The 19,422-nt window shown below is 40.6% G+C and overlaps 2 protein-coding genes across 2 annotated transcripts in view; one reads left to right on the top strand and one right to left on the bottom strand.

Annotated features, from left to right (window-relative positions):
- The first annotated feature begins 886 nt into the window (after positions 1-886).
- PMPCB (peptidase, mitochondrial processing subunit beta) lies at positions 887-17,529 on the top strand. Its single transcript, XM_089524589.1, has 13 exons — positions 887-1,060; positions 4,303-4,443; positions 5,922-6,008; positions 8,288-8,417; positions 10,107-10,305; positions 11,400-11,479; positions 11,967-12,079; positions 12,519-12,662; positions 13,897-14,057; positions 14,861-14,946; positions 15,020-15,108; positions 16,047-16,122; positions 16,209-17,529. Exons 1-13 carry the CDS (start codon positions 956-958, stop codon positions 16,271-16,273), a joined length of 1,476 nt encoding a protein of 491 aa, XP_089380715.1. The 5' UTR covers positions 887-955; the 3' UTR covers positions 16,274-17,529.
- Positions 16,508-19,422, bottom strand: part of DNAJC2 (DnaJ heat shock protein family (Hsp40) member C2) — a 19,010-nt gene continuing 16,095 nt past the window's right edge. The window contains exon 17 of the mRNA XM_089524584.1: positions 16,508-16,641. Coding sequence (XP_089380710.1) covers positions 16,567-16,641 — 75 coding nt within the window. The 3' untranslated portion in view covers positions 16,508-16,566. The remainder of the gene's footprint in view (positions 16,642-19,422) is intronic.

Genomic DNA, 19,422 nt, shown 5'->3' with positions numbered 1-19,422 from the left:
CAGTGTAGACGCAGCCCCGATTGTCTCTATGTTTCCAACTTAGGGTGGCCCTGAGGTGAAGCTCATGATGGTTTCTTGGCATGATTTACACTTGGCATGATTTAGCTCTACACTGAAGACTATCCCTGTCTCTGATTAGTTTAGTAATTATTGCAATGTTTTTAACAGATTATTATTATTATTATTATTATTATTATTATTATGTGGGGATTGTATAGGTTTAAGGGAGGGAAGAGTAATTTGGGATTATTTGTATTGTAGGAATTTTTATTTTGTTTGTTTTTGTAAGCTGCCTTGATCCCAGTGGAGAGGCGGCATATAAATAAACAATAATTAATTAATTAATTGTTCCATAGGCCTTTGCCCTCTCTGAGGCTGAGAGAGTGGAACTTGCTCAAGGTCACCAGTGGGTTTTCAAGGCCAAGCAGGTCTCAATACACTGCTCTCCACAGTCGTAGTCCAACACCCAAACCACTCCACCAGAAGTGCTATAACAAACTACACTTCCCAGAATGCCATAGCCTTGACCCATCATGGCCCTTAAAGTGGTGTCAAAACAGATTTTGTGTTTGCAGTGCTAAGGCAGCCTAAACCAGTGGTCCCTAAACTGTGCTCTTTAAGGGATTTTGAACTACAGCTCTCAGCATCCCAGACTATTGGCCAACATGGCTGAGGCTTCTGGGAGCTGAAGTCCAAAGACTCTTTAAGGGCAGAGTTTGGGGACCATTCTAGTGTATATAGAGACTATAGCAGTGGTCCCCAAACTGTGCCCTTCAAGGGATTTTGGACTTCAGCTCCCAGCATCCCATGCTATTGACCAACATGGCTGAGGCTTCTGGGAGCTGAAGTCCACAATCTCTCAAAGGGCACAGTTTGGGGCTAGACGTTGCTCTTTCTCCTCTGGCCACTAGAGGCGCTGTCTGAGGAAGCGCGTCAGCCTTTGCGTTGGACTAAAATGGCGTCGGGCGTCGTCTTCGGAGGGGCCTCTGTGTCAGCGAGGCGGCTTCTCTGGGCCTGGCCGGGCCGCCTTCTCTTGCGGAGCCCAGCCTCGGGAAAGCGGGTGAGTGTGGCCTCCCTGGCGAGTCCTTCTCGCTTGCCTAGTTGCCCTCCAGTCCTCCTCTTCATTGCCGGCATTATGGTTCGGGAATGACTCTGCTGCATGGTTGCTTTCGGCGCGTTGCATGCTGGGACATGTAGTCTTCTCAAGCACTGGGTCCCCCTCTGAGGGAAGGAGTGCTGCCACACTGGGAAATTCATGCGCTCTGACACCGCTTTAACTGCCATGGCTCAATGTTGTGGGGACCCTGGGGTGTGCAGTGGCACCAGAGCTTTCAGACAGTGTGTCCACTGCAAAAATAACCCAATTTGAGACTGATTTAACTGCTCTGGCTCAGTGCTAGGGAATCCTGGGAATTGTAGTTTATTGTGGCACCAGAGCTCTCTGATAGAGGAGGCTAAATGTCTCACAAAAGTACAGTTCCCAGGATTCCCTAGCACTGAGCCAGAGCAGTTAAAGCGGTATCAAACTGGATTCTTACTGCAGTGTGTTTTGGGCCTAAGATATGCAGATGACACTATACTGTTAGGGGAAAACATTGCAGTCTTGGAACAATGTTTAAAGAAAGTTAAAGAAGAAAGTGCAAAGGCAGGCTTAATGCTGAACATGAAGAAAACAAAAATAATGACTATGGAGGAAATACATACATTCAATGGAGACAATGAGGAAATAGAAGTAGTAAAAGAGTTCTCATACCTTGGATCAAACATCAATCAGGAAGGAGACCGCAGTCAAGAAATCAGAAGCAAACTAAAAATGGGAAGAGCAGCAGCGGAACAACTAGAAAGGCTCCTAACAAGTAAAGATATACAACTGAGCATTGAAGTCAGAATCATACAAGCCATCATATTCCCCATTATCATGTATAGATGTGAGAACTGGACAGTGAAGAAAAGAAAATCAACTCATTTGAGAAGTGGATGCTGGAGAAGAGGGCTCAGGATACTGTGGATGAAAAGATGAACAAATGGTTCCTTGAACAGATCAAGCCTGGACTCTCCCTGGAAGCCAAGATGATCAAACTGAGGCTGTCGTAACTTTGGCCACATCATGAGAAGCCATGACTCATTAGAAAAGACATTAATTCTGGGAAAGGTAGGGGGAAGTAAAAGGAAAGGAAGACCCAATGCTAGATGGATAGACTCTGTTAGGGAGTTCATGGCTATGAATTTATAGGACCTAAGCAGGAGGACAGGGAGTTGGAGGCGTCTCATACACAGGGTCGCCATTAGTCAGGGTTGATTTGAAAGCAGTTAACTATAAGAGGGATGCAGTGGCTCCTCAAGTGGTTAAGAAGCTGACTCTGTTGATTGCAAAATTGGCAGGTTGGCAGTTCAAGGCCCAAGTGCCGCATGATGGGGTGAACTCCCATCACTAGTCCCAGCTTCTGCCAACCTAGCAGTTCAAAAGCATACAAATGCAAGTAGACAGATAGGTACCACTTTGCTGGGAAAGTAACAGTGTTTGGTGCAGTCATGCTGGCCACATGACCACCAGAGCAGTTTTCGGACAATACTGGCTCTTTGGCTTAGAAACGGAGATGAGCAAAGCTTTGCCTTAAGGTCACCATAAGTTGGAAATGTAGAGACAACCAGGGCTATCGCTACACTGCAGTATTAATGCAGTTTGACATCACATTAACAGTCATGGTTCCATCCTATAGAATCCTGGGATTTGTAGTTTGTTGTGTATCACCAGAACTCTCTGGCAGAAAAGAATAAATTCTGCAGTGTAGATGCAGCCTTGCTTGTCTTTAGGTTTCTGACGTATCATGACCCTAAGGTGAAGCTCATGGGGATTTCTTGGCATGTTTTGTTCCAAAAGCCTTTGCCCTCTCTGAGACTGTGAGAGTGGAACTTGCCCAAGAACACCAGTGGGTTTTCAAGGCCAGGCGGGTCTCAAACACTGGTCTCCGCAGTCGTATCCAACACTCAAACTGACTCTCATTCTCATGGTTTGTTGTTGTGTGCCTTTGTTTCAGACTTATGGTGACCCTACAGCGAACCTATTATGGGATTTTCTTGGTTAGTTTCTTCAGAAGGGGTTTGCCATTGCCATCCTCTGAGGCTGAGGGATTGTAACTTGCCCAGAGTCAGCCATTGGATTTCCATGGCTGAGTGGAGATTTGAACCCTGGTCTTGAGAGTAATAGTCTAACCATTACACCATACTGGCTCTCATTTTGATGGCACCTGAATTGAATGACAGAGCTGAATACTGCAGCCTATAAAATATGATTCTGCACATGGGAAGTGCACTTTCTTGCTCACATATAGATGTAACTAGAACAAGGGTGCACAACCAAGGTTGATGGAAGCTGCAATCCAGTAACATCCAAAGGTTCCTGTGCTAGTCTCTGGAGCAGCAAAAAACATACTTGCTCCATTTTCTGTATAACATTGCTTCAGATATTTAAAGCCAGCTACTATGTCACCTCTCAGTTTCTTTTCTCCAAGTTACAAAGGGCCTGAACAGACAGACCAAAATAAAGCTGCTTTGGGTCACTTTGGAAGTATGCTGTTTAAATGACACATGCATCTTAAGAGGCCAGAGGCTGCGCCAAAGTTGCGTTCTAATCCCTAGGACTGAAGCATGGCTTTGGCACAGCTTCCTGTCTCTTAGGACTCATGCAGCATTTAAACAGCATACCTCCAAAGTGACCTGAAGCAGCTTTATTTTGGCTTGTCTGTTCAGACCCAAAGCTTCCTAAATTGTTCCTCATAAGGCCTTGTCTCCAGACCTTTGATCATCTTGTTTGGGTACTGCACACAGTTTGGTTTAGCCTGGACACCATCTTCTGGATTGGATGCCTCTCTTCAGTAGCAAGGACTGGTGCTTGGTCATAATACCAGCTTGGCTGGTGGGATCAGAGAAGAGCTGTTTCTGTTCAAAGACAGGATTTATCATTATGTGTATTTCTTGGGATATCTGTATGACCCCTTCTTAACAGTTTCCAAATGTGTGATTGGTAAGGGATAAAACACAAAAGACAACTAGTTTTTATTTGTTATAACTGTTTGTGGGCTCCAGTCCATTTCATCTGATGCAGTGAGTGGGAGGCCCTGCAAGCCTATGGCAAATGATACTTGTTGCTTTTAAAGGTGCCACAATACTCTTTGTTGTGCTATCATCCAAGCCTAATTGACATTTGAATTTCTTTTACACCATTCTGTAGGAAATCTTACTTGCTTAGAAAAGCAGGTGTTTATCTGTAACCTATTGTTTACACTACACTTTCCCCAACAGTCTGTACATCTTAGCGGAAGCAGGTTCAGAGCAACCAAACTAGCTCCAGAAATAGTCCTAAATGTTCCGGAAACAAAGGTGTCCTCTCTTGAAAATGGCCTGAGAGTGGCTTCTGAAGATTCTGGACTTTCAACATGCACAGTAAGTAACAGTTATTATTATTATTATTTATTATTATTATTATTATTATTATTATTATTATAATATTAACCTTTATTTATAAAGGGCTATAAATTTACACACAGCTGTGTACATACAATCTCCCCATCCCCTCCAGCACTGCATTTTCAGAGTATTTTTAACTCAGTTTTGAAAAGAAGTGTTTAAACAGTGACTTTGAGCACAGCTTCCTTGGAAATAATTTTCACTGAAATCAGCAATACTTCAAAATAAGCTTAGGTTCATGAGGCTGCTGTAATGATAGTGTGCTCCTCTTACACAAGAAGGACTGATGTAAAATTCCTTGTGTTTTATAGAGTGTCACATAGATTAAAATGTATATTTTAAAGCCTGATCCAATGAACCACTACCATCACAGAGGCTAGTAACAGTGGCTGTCATCTGTGCTGATATGGTCATGTCAAGCAGTAAATCAGGAGAATGTATGTGTGGAGTGTGTGTGTGTGTGTGTGTGTCATAATAATCACCAGAATGCAGATTCAGTATTATTAAGCAATTGTGTTTTGGTGGTGCTAAGTTGTTGTTATACAGGCACTCCTGTGTTTGGTTTACTCACGTTATTCTAAAATGAATTTCATTCCCATGGACTTATATAAATCCATATAGTTCATATGGATTTGATAATGGTTTGGGAGTTGTGATTGTATAATTACAGGATAGATTTGGTCCACCTACACTTTGCCCAAAGGCTAGTTGTCAGATTTGGGCATTTTTTTCAAACTTGTGTCTTTGGCATGAGGAGTCTACAGAAGGTTCATAAGCTTTTAATAAATAAATATATAAATATGCAAATTACTTTCAATTGATATACATAGTATGATTCATAATCTGTTAATAATTAGAAATCTGACTGAAATGAAAGATTTTTAAATAATGGAAAGAAAAAAAAACTTTGGTCTCCCAGTGATTTTTTTAGTTTTCAAAAAAGTAGCCATGCTAGTCCCTTGCAGCATAAAGAAGAGGTAGGGAGGTGGAGGGGAAAAATGAATGTGGCAGCATATTTATTACTAACCTTTATTTATTTATTTTAGCACATGCTTTCATGGATATGAACCCACTTCTTCAGATGATATCACTTTGTACTGCACCTGAAAAAGTGGGTTTGTTACCAATTGATTATGGGGTATGGAATGTACATATGGGAGGGAAAGGATCTTTGTGAGTACTAAGATATGAGACTGTTTTGTTAACTGATCAGAAGAATGTAGTAATAACAACAGCATCATAAGATATGATAATAATCAAAATTATCATAAGATGGAGTGGGACTTCTGTGAGATTAAGAACACTAAAAGTTTAAAGATACAATTGTTACTCCATGTTCTAGCTTGTAGATAAGGAATATTAAGATTTTAGCCCTTTGAGCAATATGTGCTCCCCGCTCCCCTCAACATGTTGTGTGCTCTATCGTCTGTAAAACTAATGATTTTTTAAATGAGGTTGGACTCTGGATTGATGCTGGAAGCAGATATGAAAATGAGAAAAACAATGGAACAGCTCACTTCCTGGAGCATATGGCTTTTAAGGCAAGTACTCAAAGTAGCTTTCCCATCTTGCTTTGGCTATTAAATATTAATTTGTGTTCATCTTTAATTCAGTAGTTAAACGTTGTGTCTAGGTTCTTATTAGGAAAATGAAAAACAACATCCAAGTAAACAGCTTAAATTTTGTTCCGCTAAATGACAGCATGTTTACATATGAGTGAAGTAACCTTGTCCAAAGTACTTTATACATAATACCTTTTATATAGTTACAAATTTACAGCAGTCATAGGCATAGTTTAAATTTCCAGGATCTGCTTTGTATTTCCTTAGAAGTCTGAGGTCCCTCAACTAAACTGGTGCTTGGTCCAACATACCGGCTCAGTAAGGTAGGTCTAGATTGAGGGAAAAGATGCCTCCATCCCCATGCTCAGCCCAGTACCTGTAATTTGTTTTTTAGTACCAGAATTAGAGCATAAACACAAATGTACTCTGTAACCTCAAACAGACGGCCCAGAAGGGCCACTGTTGGGCCGATCGGGGATGGGGTGTGGACATCATGTACACTCCTGGATCATGCAGAGGCCACTGGGGCTGCCTAACACGGCCCAAACTTGGTCGCAAAAGGAATGGTTTCTTATAGCTCCTTTTTGTGGCCCGTTTGGGACTGCAGCAGTGGCCACCCTTGGGACTGCAGTGATTGGGGCAGGAGCGACCTCTGGCTGCTCCTTTTGCCCCGTCTGCTTCACCTGTTTTTCTTGCAATCTTCTCTTGATTTAAGATACTTTAATTTAGGAAGGAAATGAGTCTTTTTGTTAAATTATTCAAAATCATTCTTGCTGAACTACCTTAAATTGTCAGTAGATCCCGAGACTGCCTTCTGCCCAACCATTCTTTACAGTTTAGTAGCTTAAAGCTGACAAAAATCCTTTTTTGTTACTCTGCCAAGGGATTTCCCCCACATCCATTGTCTGTTGTGGCTGATGAAATCTGCTGGTTCTGCAACCATCACAATCGCTAGAAAGATCTCACCCTTAAATGACATGATGTTGCACCATCACATGATGGATCCTCCATTCTTGTCTGATTTGCAGTCCCATCATCATGTGCTGCCCTGGCAAAAGGCACTAAAATAGTTTGTGGTGTATAATTCTGCCTGAAATGCCAGTAACAGAAAATAGGCTGAATCTGTCATTAACCTGAGGTACTTTGTCTTAATGTTGTGGCCTTGGGATGGTCTACTGATGTTATCTTATCTTGAAAAGTTCCTTTTTATTTACATGACCTCCTTGGGCAAAATGATTATTTGCTCTCAATTTTATGTGTGAAATTAATTAAAGTACAGTTGACACTAGCCTGAATGCTCATGGCAGGTGGAATCCTACTTCCACTCATCAAAAGCCATTTAAATAAGATCATACATGGTTTCATCAAAACAACCAGGCCGTGGCCTTTGTAGGATGACTACTTCTCAACAGATTGGCACTCATTTGAGACTTAGCTCCAAAACCCTGCAGAAATAATCCAGTGTGTGACTGCTTTAACTGCCTTGGCTCCATGCTAGGGAATCCTGGGAATAGTAGCTTATTTTGGCACCAGAGTGCTCTGACAGAAAACACTTAATGTCTCACAGAACTAGAGTTCCCAGAATTCCCTAGTACTAAGCTAGGGCAGTTGAACTAGTTTCACACTGGATTATTTCTGCAGTGTGTTTTGGACTTTAATCTCTGAAAAATGACTTCTAAAGCTGTTTGCTCAAAGGGTTTGCCTGGTGATTTGGGCTGATTTTTGGTGTTCTGGTATAACTTGCCTTTTATTTCCCACCTAGTAAAATTATTTGATAGAAGACATAACTCTGGCTTTCTAGCAGGGTTGTTGTTGTTTAAAGCTTAAATTTAAAGTATCGCTTGATAAAATCTAATTCAACAGCCTCTCAGTCCATGATCTAGGGTCTGAAACACGGCTTCGGACCGATCTGGGGGCATGGCATACAGATGACGCATGCCCCTATATTGGGCCAAGTTGCACTATGGCTGCCTAAGGCAGCCTGGGGCTGCCGGCAAAAGGAGTGGAAAAAAGTGCTCCTTGCCAGCTGCCTGTTTGGGATCACGGTGGCGGACATCCTTGGGGCCATGGTGTTTGGTCGCTGCAGTCCCACATCAAACAGGGAACGACCGGGGCTGGAGCAGCAAGAGGCTGCTCCAAGCTGCCAGTCTACTTGACCCTAAGTGTCCTGCTAGGGAAATACGATATAGTTATATTTTTGTTCTGCGCTGAAGTCCTCTAATTTACATTTGAAATAATTCTATTTATTTAAATTGCAGGGAACAAAAAAGAGGTCTCAGTTGGACCTAGAACTAGAGATTGAAAACATGGGAGCTCATCTTAATGCTTACACATCCAGAGAACAAACTGTGTATTATGCAAAGGCTTTCTCTAAAGACTTGCCAAGAGGTAATTGTCAGTTTTGAGGAATGTCTGCTGAGTTTCTTTCTGAAATAGAGCTTGGAAACAGATTAACTCAGATGTTAACCTTCAGGAAAAGCATGCATTAAATATATATTCCCACATGGGTTCGCTTCTGGTTTCTCTATAGCATACTTCTCTATATCATCCTTGAAGCTGAAGCTGGAAACATGAGGTTATAATAATACTGACTGTACTGCATAACCTCCAAAGAATATGGCAATATATTCCAGTAAAATGTGTATAGAGGAACAGTCGTAACAGTAGAGTTAATATATACATTGCTACTTAGTAACTATCTACCTAACTGTGGCAGATTTGCTAGTAAATATACTATGGTACATTGATAAAGAATGTATGTAACAGCCATTAAATTTGGACTTTGTCCAAGTCTTGATCCAACCTTAATTTAGTAGGCTTGTTGTAATGTTATAATCTTGACAGGCTTTAATCATACCTTGGAATAGTATTTTGGGGAATTTCCTCAAACCTGTGACCAGTATCGCCCATTGTCACACTGGCTCAGAGATTCTGGGAATTGTCCCCATCCCCCCCCCCCCCAAGTAATTTTTTCATGCTTTGGTTTTAATACTTTCTATATTGGCTGTAACACACTGATGTATCACTGTGCTACTGCCTTTCCTCACCTGTATCCTTCAGAACTATCACCATTCATTGACCATACTGCTTGGGGATGATGGTTGTTGCTGGTTTACTAGATAGCTGCTGCCTTTGGTCTCAAACCCAGCTCCTATGGCAAGAATAGAATTATATTTTAGAGTACAAAATTAAATAATGCATTAGTTTATTTTCTAACATGGCACCCCTTTCATATAAAGTTACTTTACAACAACAGTGGCACCTGCTCAGAGGGCATGGATAAATTATAATCTGGTGCATTGACGGTGATATAATTTCACTTCCAGTTGACTTTTAGCTGAAAAAAGGGAGGTTTGTGAGCGAGCCAAACTGCTCTATCTCCAAGTGATTTTCATGTGTTTGGGGGCAGTTTTCAGATAAAAAAACAATCAGAAAATCAGCATTCTAAAGCTGAAAATTTTGCCTGGATTAGGGATTTACGGGAACAGCCAGGAGACTTTGGGGGGCTGGAAAAATGGGCTTTGGGGCCACATACCTCTCATGAGTCACACTTTCCTCACTCTTGCTCTGAATATGTAGATTGTAAAGTTCTGGGTACTATAAACAGAATGGTAACATAAAGGTCTTCTTAACTCTCCTTAATTCCCTATCTATATGTTAAGACATCAAAGAAAGGTAGTTAACATATTCTAAAAGCAAGACTGAAAACTTCTGTAATCTTATGAGGAACCTTGTTCTTCTGAAACTGATGTTTTACAGATTGAACAGGTTCAGTGAAAGGGTAAGAAAAGAGTATGCTTGCCACTTATTTCCTGCTCATAGATACATGTATAGTACATGCTCAAGAGGGGGGAGGGAAGGGGACGATAGAGACGAATGTTATTGGTTTATGTTATATGTTATATGTTACATGTTATGTATGTGTACTTTATTTGTAATAAATAAAATTAAAAAAAAAAGAATTTCATTCATTTAAAAACTAGTCAATGCTTCGTAGACAGGCGGCAGTGAACAGTTAATGTTTTCTTTGCTGTAGAAATATAGTCATGGTATATATGTTTCTTTTTTCTTGTCCAGCTGTGGAGATTCTTGCTGACATAATACAGAATAGCACATTGGGTGAGGCAGAGATTGAACGGGAGCGAGGAGTGATCCTTCGAGAAATGCAGGAAGTTGAGACTAATCTACAGGAAGTTGTCTTTGATTATCTGCATGCCACAGCTTATCAGGACACAGCACTGGGACGGACCATTTTAGGACCCACAGATAACATAAAGTACATTGTACCTTCTTTACTTCTCTTTCTTAAATTATATTGCAGTTCTCAATTTGCTAGTGGTCAAGAGTTGAGCTCTTGGTATGACAGAACAATAGAACATTTCTGTGTAATTTTTCTGCATAATTTATGATTTTCTACTGAATCCATTTCTGTTGTTCATAGTCTACATGACATCCCTCAAAGTATTGCTTTTTGTGCAGGAATATTCCATTTTTTTATATACACTAGCTGTTACATTTTGTAATGGTACCTATGGAAATACAGTTTGTTAAATTATGTTGCTAGATTATTCAATATTTCTAGTTTTAAAAAATCATTTGTATTGTAACTGCCTCGCGGTATTATTAACCGATATGGGTCATGGCACAGTAAGTGGAAAATACCAAAAACCTTTCCAGTCCTCTTCGTAATGTTCTGCTGGTTGATCAATGTATCTTGCATTTTCACATTTTAAAAACAAATCAGTGGTTTTGGCTATGTGGCGGAAGGTTGCATCTTTTTGCGATGTGATACCTATATACTAAACGCAGATTTAGTAAGACATAGAATCCAGTAACAAGTGTGCAATGTTACTGAGGCCTTGTTTCCAGAAAAAATAATGCATGGTACTGTGTTTGTAGTGTGTTAGTTTAAAAAGTAACATGAAAAACAGCCAGCAAGATAAGTCTGTCTACCCAGATTATCCCTTTGAGGTGAATGTGTTGTACTGTTGGTGCAAAAATAAAATGAAAAATGATCTGTATTGAACATGGGGAACAATTTTGCTGCATTTTATATTTAAGATATTTATCATGTCTTTCAATACACAAATGCTCATCCATGTCCACATACATGTATACTCTAGGCCAATGGATGTGGCCTAAGTGAGCTCCTTTTCAGCTCTGCAATCCTGGGGCAACTGGTAGTTGGAACTAAGTATTCTTCCTCCAGGGAGAGGAAGCAAACTTAGAACAGCTGCTGCTTCCTTTACCATATGGCGGTACATTACTCTTTTGCTTAAGGCAAGTTTTCTCATAGATTTAAATATACTTGGTGAGACAAGAGCACCCTTGCCTTCTGTGCTTCATACCATTTCCCATATCTTCTTGCAGGTCCATTAATCGCAATGACTTGGTGGAATACATTACCACACATTATAAAGGACCCAGAATGGTACTTGCTGCTGCTGGAGGTGTGTATAATGAGTAGACTGTTTGTGATATAGGTGATTTTTTAAAAAGTAAAGATATACTGTTTTAGGCTTCCTTCCCACCTTCACCCTGGTTGGTGCCATATAGGCCTCTAAAAACTCCTGACAATCCAACAGTGGATGTGGTTGGCCTAAAGCAAGAGACCAAAATGTTGTAAGCCATAGGAAGAAAGGTAGAAGCATAGCAAAGATCCTAATCTTACCAGCTGTGTTAGTTGATAAAGCTTTAGAAATGAGATGTAAAGACTCTGGCCCGAAACAGACGGGTAAATGGGCAGCTTCCAGCTGCTCTGGCCTCTCCTTCCTGACCGTCTGTTTCACCCCTCGGAAAAGGTAAAATAGTCAACGGTGGGCAAGGGTTAACAATGTTTAAAAAATAATTTGGTGTTCTAAACTGAAATATTTCAGTCTATATGTATCTTGTTTATGCACATCTCAGCTAAACTGTAGTTATGTGTCAATTTTTTAGGGGTTGCTCATGATGAGTTGCTTGATCTAGCAAAGTATCACTTCGGTAACTTGCCATCTGTGGAAAGAGAAGGAGCACCAACCTTGCCCCCTTGCCGGTTCACGGGCAGTGAAGTAAGTTGAGCACTTCTCTTTTCAGGCAAGTCTTCATAGACTCAGCAGCCTGGGAAGTGACTGACAATGCAGTTATAATGCAAGGTATCTGATTTAGCTGAGCTTTGATGATAAAAACTGCTGAGAAGTTTGATAACTCAGTATATGTCAGCATTTTTCAAAGCATCATCAGTAATTCAGAGGAGTGTTGTGTTAATACCATTTGTGGGATTTTTGGCCTATTCATTGCCCTGGTTTTTTTTAAATGGGTAATTTAATCACTCTTTTACTTAATTATGTTTTTATGTTATCTTCTTTGTGGAGCTAATGATGTGGAAATAAAAGCTTTGCTGTTGGTTTATTATGTAACTTATTTTGGCTTGCTATTTAGCTTAAATCCATTTTGGCTGTTCTATTCATTAACATTTTCTAAAGCCCTGTATTTGTGGTACTTGATCAGATACGAGTGAGAGATGATAAGATGCCTTTGGCGCACATTGCAATTGCTGTTGAAGCAGCTGGCTGGTGTCACCCAGACACGCTTCCTCTTATGGTGGCAAATACTCTGATAGGCAACTGGGACCGTTCTTTTGGAGGTGGCGTGGTGAGTTGGCCTGTTTTATTCCATAGCTGTGGATAAAGGACTTATCTTGGTAACTTCTGTAATGGATCCTTATGAGTTTGGCCCAGTTTAACAGTACCTTTTCCCCCCAACATGGAAGTAAAGTGGATTGATCCTCCTGCCATTCTGTGAATTTCCAATTCAGAAATTAAGAGTAAATCAGTCATTGAGTTCCTTTAGTCCTGATCAGGCTTTCATCTCAAGACATGGAGGGATAAATGTGTGTGTGTGTGGGGGGGGGGGGGACAGACAAGGGCACATATATAATCCCTGTTTGCAGATGTGCAGTAGTCCATCAGCTGAATGTAGTTACAGAATTCCTGTGATTGGGGACTTTGCTGTACAAAGCCTTCAGCAGACCTTCATGCTTAACACATAAAACTCTCCATTGCTTCTGGGTATGTGAGGATATTGGGGGAGGAAGGCTTACAGGCACACTCATTTCCCCATCATCCATTTATTCCTCTGTTCTCCAAGATACATACCTGGACTAGAATTTTGTGTTCCCATGTAAGGACTGTGAAGTTGGAGATATGACCCTTCTCTGGTTAAATGGTGCTGGGGGAGGGGAGTTTTTAACTTGTTTCCTTGACAAATTCAATCCCCACCTTATTGCTGTTAGCCCTGGAGAAATTTTCTAGAAGTAACATGTATTGATGATGCTTTTGTGAGAATATTATGCAATGTTGTTCTCAGCAGCAACAGGAAAATTAAAATTGATTTTGCTTGACTTCCCAACAGCTATTATTCATCATTAAATTAGTCTCGATTGGTTTCTACATTTGTCCTTCCATTTCAATGGGAGAGGCAGGCTGTGCCCCTCAGATGTTTGACTCCAGCACTTGTCACCACTGACCATTGGCTATTCCAGCTATAATTAATGCAATTTGGTGTCTGTCAGTATCCGGAGGCCTGCAGGTGGCTCCTCTACCAGTTTAAACCATAGATTCTCAACCTTTGGTCCTCCAGATACTTTAGACTTCAGCTCCTGTAATTCCTGACTGTTGGCCAAGTTGGCTGGGCTTCTGAGAGTTGAAGCCCAAAATGGAGGGCAGAAAGTTGGGAACCACATTACAGATCAGCTTGTACCTTCATAACTGGTGAAGATAAGAGTGATTTTGGGGCAGAATGTATCTGTGTGAAAATGAAATGATTGAATGATAGTGAAAGGACCTATTGTAACACCTGAAATATATTTTATTTTTAATTTTAACAGAATCTGTCCAGTAAGCTTGCTCAAGTTGCATGTCATGGCAACCTTTGTCATAGTTTCCAGTCCTTCAATACCTGTTACACAGATACTGGATTGTGGGGTGTCTATATGGTTTGTGAGGCAGCCACTATAGAAGACATGATGCACTTTGTTCAGAGAGAATGGTAAGGAAAGCACTATCACTGGTGTAATATGTATATGCAGTCCCATTAAGCTAACATTGATTCCGTACATTAAAATTTAATAGAACACTCGTTATTGACAAGCAGAAAACACTTGGTTCTGCCTCCTTATTGTCTAGGATGATTAAAAAATAATGGTGCAAAAAGTAAAACTCTTAGTTCTGAACCATTATTTTTGAATCACCCTGTTCTATGTGTGTATGAGGCTGAGACAGTGTTTCATCTACAGGACACTATGCAAGTGCCCTTGTGCTTTGGTTTTTCAAAGGAGTAGACACAAAACAGACGGGCAGTAAAACGTGGCTTCCGAGTATGGCGTTTAGATAATGCATGCCCCCAGAGTAGCTGGAAGCCGCACAGAGAGTGTGCCCACCTGGGAAAAGCCAGCTGCTAAAAGGCATTCCATTTGGGACCACAGCAGCAGCCCAGATCAGGACCGGGCATGTCCTGAACCAGTTGGAGTGGGAATGGCCTCTGGCCGCTCCTTTTGTCCCATCTCTTTGAGGTCACAGTGATACAAAGTGCTTATGGATGTGAAGTCTTGTTTGGAGCCTGGTGGAAGGTCACTTGTGATCTTGAACTAATATCAGATTCTGATACTTCTCCTAACTTGTGTTTACAGCTTTTAGGAATAAATTAACTCAGATGCTGGGCATGCTTTTTAGTGACCTTTATGTGGATTGTGCAATCCAAGATGATCCTGTAAAGTGTAAAAGGACAATCATTGAACAGATGTGGCAGCCTGATTATTCAAAGATTTTAAAACTTGTCTCTTGGTCTTTCAGGATAAGACTGTGCACTAGCATTACTGAGAGTGAAGTAGCACGTGCCAAGAATCTTCTAAAAACCAACATGCTGCTACAACTGGATGGTATGATCTAAAGTTGTATTTTTCTTTACATCTAGTTTAATTTGTATACTGTGCTAAACATTTCTCATTTTAGGTTCCACTCCCATTTGTGAAGATATTGGACGACAAATGTTGTGCTACAATCGCCGAATCCCAATTCCTGAACTTGAAGCGAGAATTGAAGTAAGGAACATAATATTTTCTGTTTACATGTGTGCGCATGCTGCAATTCTGTATGTATGCTGTATCCAGATTCCTACCACTCCCAGCTTTCATTGGTGTGTTCCCATTCCCTATGGATGAAAGTGTGGGGGTAATATTAGCTGAAATTTCAAATATGAAAGCTTTAACTGAAATAACCAATCCTGTTGTCCCTGGGATAGGATTTTTCTCCTGGGGGTTAGTAGCAGACTCCTCATCTTGTAGGAGACACAATCTCAGATCCTTCTGCAGCTCTTACTTATCAAAAAGTGAGAAGATAGGAGGCTAAGCGTGGGTAGATCAAAAAAAAAAAAAAGATCTGGATTGATGGTGTTTAAATCTCCCAACAATTCCACAACCAGGGAACAAGCCCTGGAGCCAGTTTTGATTCTATTATTCGTAGCAGAAGTGGCTTTAAAAAAACTAAATTCTAATCCTCTTTGGAGGGAAAAACTTAAGCAAAATACAAACAAATATTGGCCAGAATTCTCTATCATGCTCTATGTTACATAACTTTACTTATACTGCACAGAGGTTCTAAGAAACCTGTCAGTTAATTGTGAAGATTTATCAGGTCACCAGTGAGAGTGTCCTGATGCATATCAACACTCCCTAGCTGGTCTCTCATTCTGCATTGGTCACTTCATTCCCTTCCCTATGTAGTAATGCCATGGCAGATATTGCAAAACTGCCCAACTGTATTTCCTGTAGATATTCCACTTATAAAGACACAAGACCCTTATTGAATTCTGGCCATAGTTCTTACAGATTGAGTGCAGTTTTTCTTGGTACACATGTAACTTTTAATATTTTTAGAGAACTGAAACATATTCAAGAATTTTGCTTTGTTTTGGAAGTAATCTATTTGTTTAGGTAAAATTGTTAAAAAGGAAGAATTAAAATAATCCTTCATCTTTCAGGCAATTGATGCTCAAACTATCAGAGATGTCTGCACAAAATATATCTATGATAAATGTCCTGCAGTTGCTGCAGTAGGTAAGGATGTAATTACCATCTAATTTTGTTTTTTAAAAACATGTTCTTCATATTTTTAGTCATTATTACTGTTTTGAAAAATGCAGGACCACTTGAACAACTTCCTGATTACAACAGACTCCGTAGTGGCATGTATTGGCTTCGTGTTTGATGTTTGAGAGATTTCCCAGAAGCTTACAAGATGGTTTTCCAGACTTTCAAGGCTGACAGACTTTCAAGGCTGCCTATATGGAAGATGATAAACTTTAAAGTTGTACAAGACATTGTGTTCAGTTCCACAGCTGCTGGTCCTAATGGGTCTTCAAATTCAATTCAAGAACTTAAACTGCAACTGTTACAGATAATATAGTAAGAACTCTACAATCATTTATAGAGAATAAAAATGAAGATTTGTATTTGCATTTTATTATAAAACAAAACACACTAAGATTGTCATTCACAATCTCATTTCTTAGCTTTACTAGCATTCACTACTTGCTCTTGGGCAGCTTTCTTTGCTTTAACCATTTCAACAAGTTCCTAGGATGAAAGAGAGAGAGAGAGTTCATAGAAGTTGTAGTAAAAAAATGTTAGGCAGGTTTTCATTGGTACAACTACTGAACAAAGTAAAAATGACTTAACACCGATAAGGCCAGACCAAGTTTAAAGTAATCACTAACCTTACGTTGGAGTGAGAAAGGCAGGGCCCAAATATATATTACAGTCTGTGTCAATACTGACTAATATTCTTGTGAGCAACTCCCTTTCTTACCTCCATCATAGCTAATGAGATTGCACTCTTAATAGAATGAATCATTTAAAAGGTAATTAAACAATTTATTCAGTTAAAAACATTAAAGTATTATATATCTACCATAAAACAGCAATCAGATTCTAAAAGCCTGGCTGCATAATATTTTAACCAGTTGGTGGAAAGAGGGCAAGGACAGCCATCCTAGTCTCCCTAAGGAGGGAGTTCCAAAGTCTGGGAACCAACAGCAAAAAGGCCCTCTCTTGTTCCCACCAAACAAGTCTGAGAAGTTGGTGGGACAGAGAGAAAGGCCTCTCTAGAAGATCTTGGAGCCTTAATAGCCTCGTAAAGGAGGATATGGTCCTTCAAGGAACCAATCTGAAGTCATATAGGGCTTTATAGGTCATCACCAACAGCAGAATTCTTGTCACATGGTTGTTGTGTGCCCCCTGTAGCCAGCACCAGTTAATCTGGTGGTAGCTCTTTGGGCAACAGAAATTTCTGAATATTTTTCAAAGGCAGCCCCATGTAGCACACATTACTGTAATCCAAAGGATAAATAACTAAGGCAGTGGTACTCAATTTCCCCCCCTTGTGACTCCCTCCTTACATCTACATGTATAGGTTGCCACCCTCCCCAACATAGTACTGTATATGAATAAAAATATTTTTATTTAGTATGTGTATTTTCATTCACACATTTGTTACACATTCATATTTTAACATTTTATAAGGAAATATCATTCTAATTAGGTTTTATTTAAGTAAATTCAATATTTAACTCAATACATGTTTTAATTTTACATATACAAAAGTCTGGGAAGAGGAGGGATTAGGTCCTCCAAGTCTCACACTTACTGTTTTGAGAACCACTGAACTAAGGCATTATTACCATGGCCAGATCTGACTTTTCCAGGAACAGGTCCAGTTGGTGCACTAGCTTTAACTGTACAAGTGCACTCCTGGTTGCTGCTGAAACTTGGGTCTCTAGGTTGAATCTAGCAATACCCCGAAATGTGAATATACATTTTCAGAGGGAGTATATCCCATCTAACACAGTCTGAATTTCTGTTCTCAGATCTGTCTTCTTGCCTGGATTAAGCTTCAATTTGTTTGTCATCATTCAGTTCATTACTGCTACCAGACACTCGTTTAGCACAGATATAGAGTTTCCTTGGAATCACGTAAAAAGGAGGAATACAGCTGGGTATCATCAGAGTCCTCATGACACCTCATCCCAGAACGCCGGACAACCACTCTCAGCGGTTGTATATGTAAAATAGAGTAGGGGGCAGAACAAAACCCTGAGGGACTCCATAGACCAAGGAGTCAAACTAATCCCCAGCATCACCCTCTGAGAACATCCGTCCAGGAAAGAATAAAGCCAGTATCCACTAGTGCCGCCAAACACCAATCTAGCAAAGTGACCCAGAAGGATACCATGCTCGATGGTATCAAAAGTTGCTGAGAAGTCCAACAGAACTGCCCTGCTCAGTTCCCAACATGTGTTATCCAATAAGGCAACCAAAGCTGTCTCTGTCTCATAACCAGGACTGAAATGGATATAGATAATCTGCTTTATCCAGGAACTTCTGGAGCTGAGACAAAACAGCTTCAGTACCCTGCCCCAAAATGGAATATTAGAGACTTGCCTAAAATTATCCAGTAGAGTAGAATCCAGGGAAGTTTTTTTTTTCCAGAAGAGGTCTTACAACAGCCTCTTCCAGGCATGTAGGGGTTCTACCTTATAAAGAGCCACTGACCAATTTCCCTTAACTATATCAGCCAGCCCCCCTCTGGCCTATTTAATTATCGAGGATGGGCAAGGTCTAATACACATGTGGTCACATGCCTTTCTAAGGATCCTACGTACATCCTCAGGCTGCACAAATTGAAAAGTATCCATCAACGATGGACAAGGAGGGGCCAAGGATACACACACCGGACCTGTATCAATTTTCGTGTTTGAGTTAGATCAAATCTAAGTGAATTTATGTGCAAAGTGATGGGCAAATTCTTCAAAGCAGGCTGTGGAGTGTCTTAAATTTTCCTTTGGGCCAAACTATAACAAAGCTCTGACCACTTTAAACAGCTCCATTGCATGGTTCTCTAAGGATGCAACGGTGCCAGCCCTCAAAGTCTTTTTTGCTACTCTTTTGGGTAGATTATGGCCTATATTTGGCAACATGCACTCTGAGCTTCCTGGCAGCCTTGCTGTAGTCTCCATTTCATTTCACTGCTACTAGTTCCTTAGGAAACCTGGTCATTTCTCCATTCTAGAGATCAACCGGGCTTCAACAGGATCGCTTTTTAGGCAGCAGGAAATTCTTCAAGAGCCATTAGGGACCCATCTGGATCCATACATTTCTTGGGGCGGACCATCGTAATGGGTCCCCACACCTACAGAGGCTCTAATGCCAACAGAATCCCCAATCTGTCCTGGCCACCCTGCTCCATATAAACACACTCAAAACCTGTAGACTGAAGGATGAGGCACCTGATCAGGGTAAGAGACCTGAAAGACCACTGCAACTCTGCCTCCCCACTCTCCACATCTAGCCCATTTGGAA

This window comes from Sceloporus occidentalis, unplaced genomic scaffold (genome assembly GCF_023333645.1).
Source record: "Sceloporus occidentalis isolate IW3139 unplaced genomic scaffold, rSceOcc1.0.p SCAF_5, whole genome shotgun sequence".
Lineage (NCBI taxonomy): Eukaryota > Metazoa > Chordata > Lepidosauria > Squamata > Phrynosomatidae > Sceloporus > Sceloporus occidentalis.
Note: the sequence above shows the minus strand (reverse complement) of the source record. Positions and strands in the feature narration are given on the sequence as shown.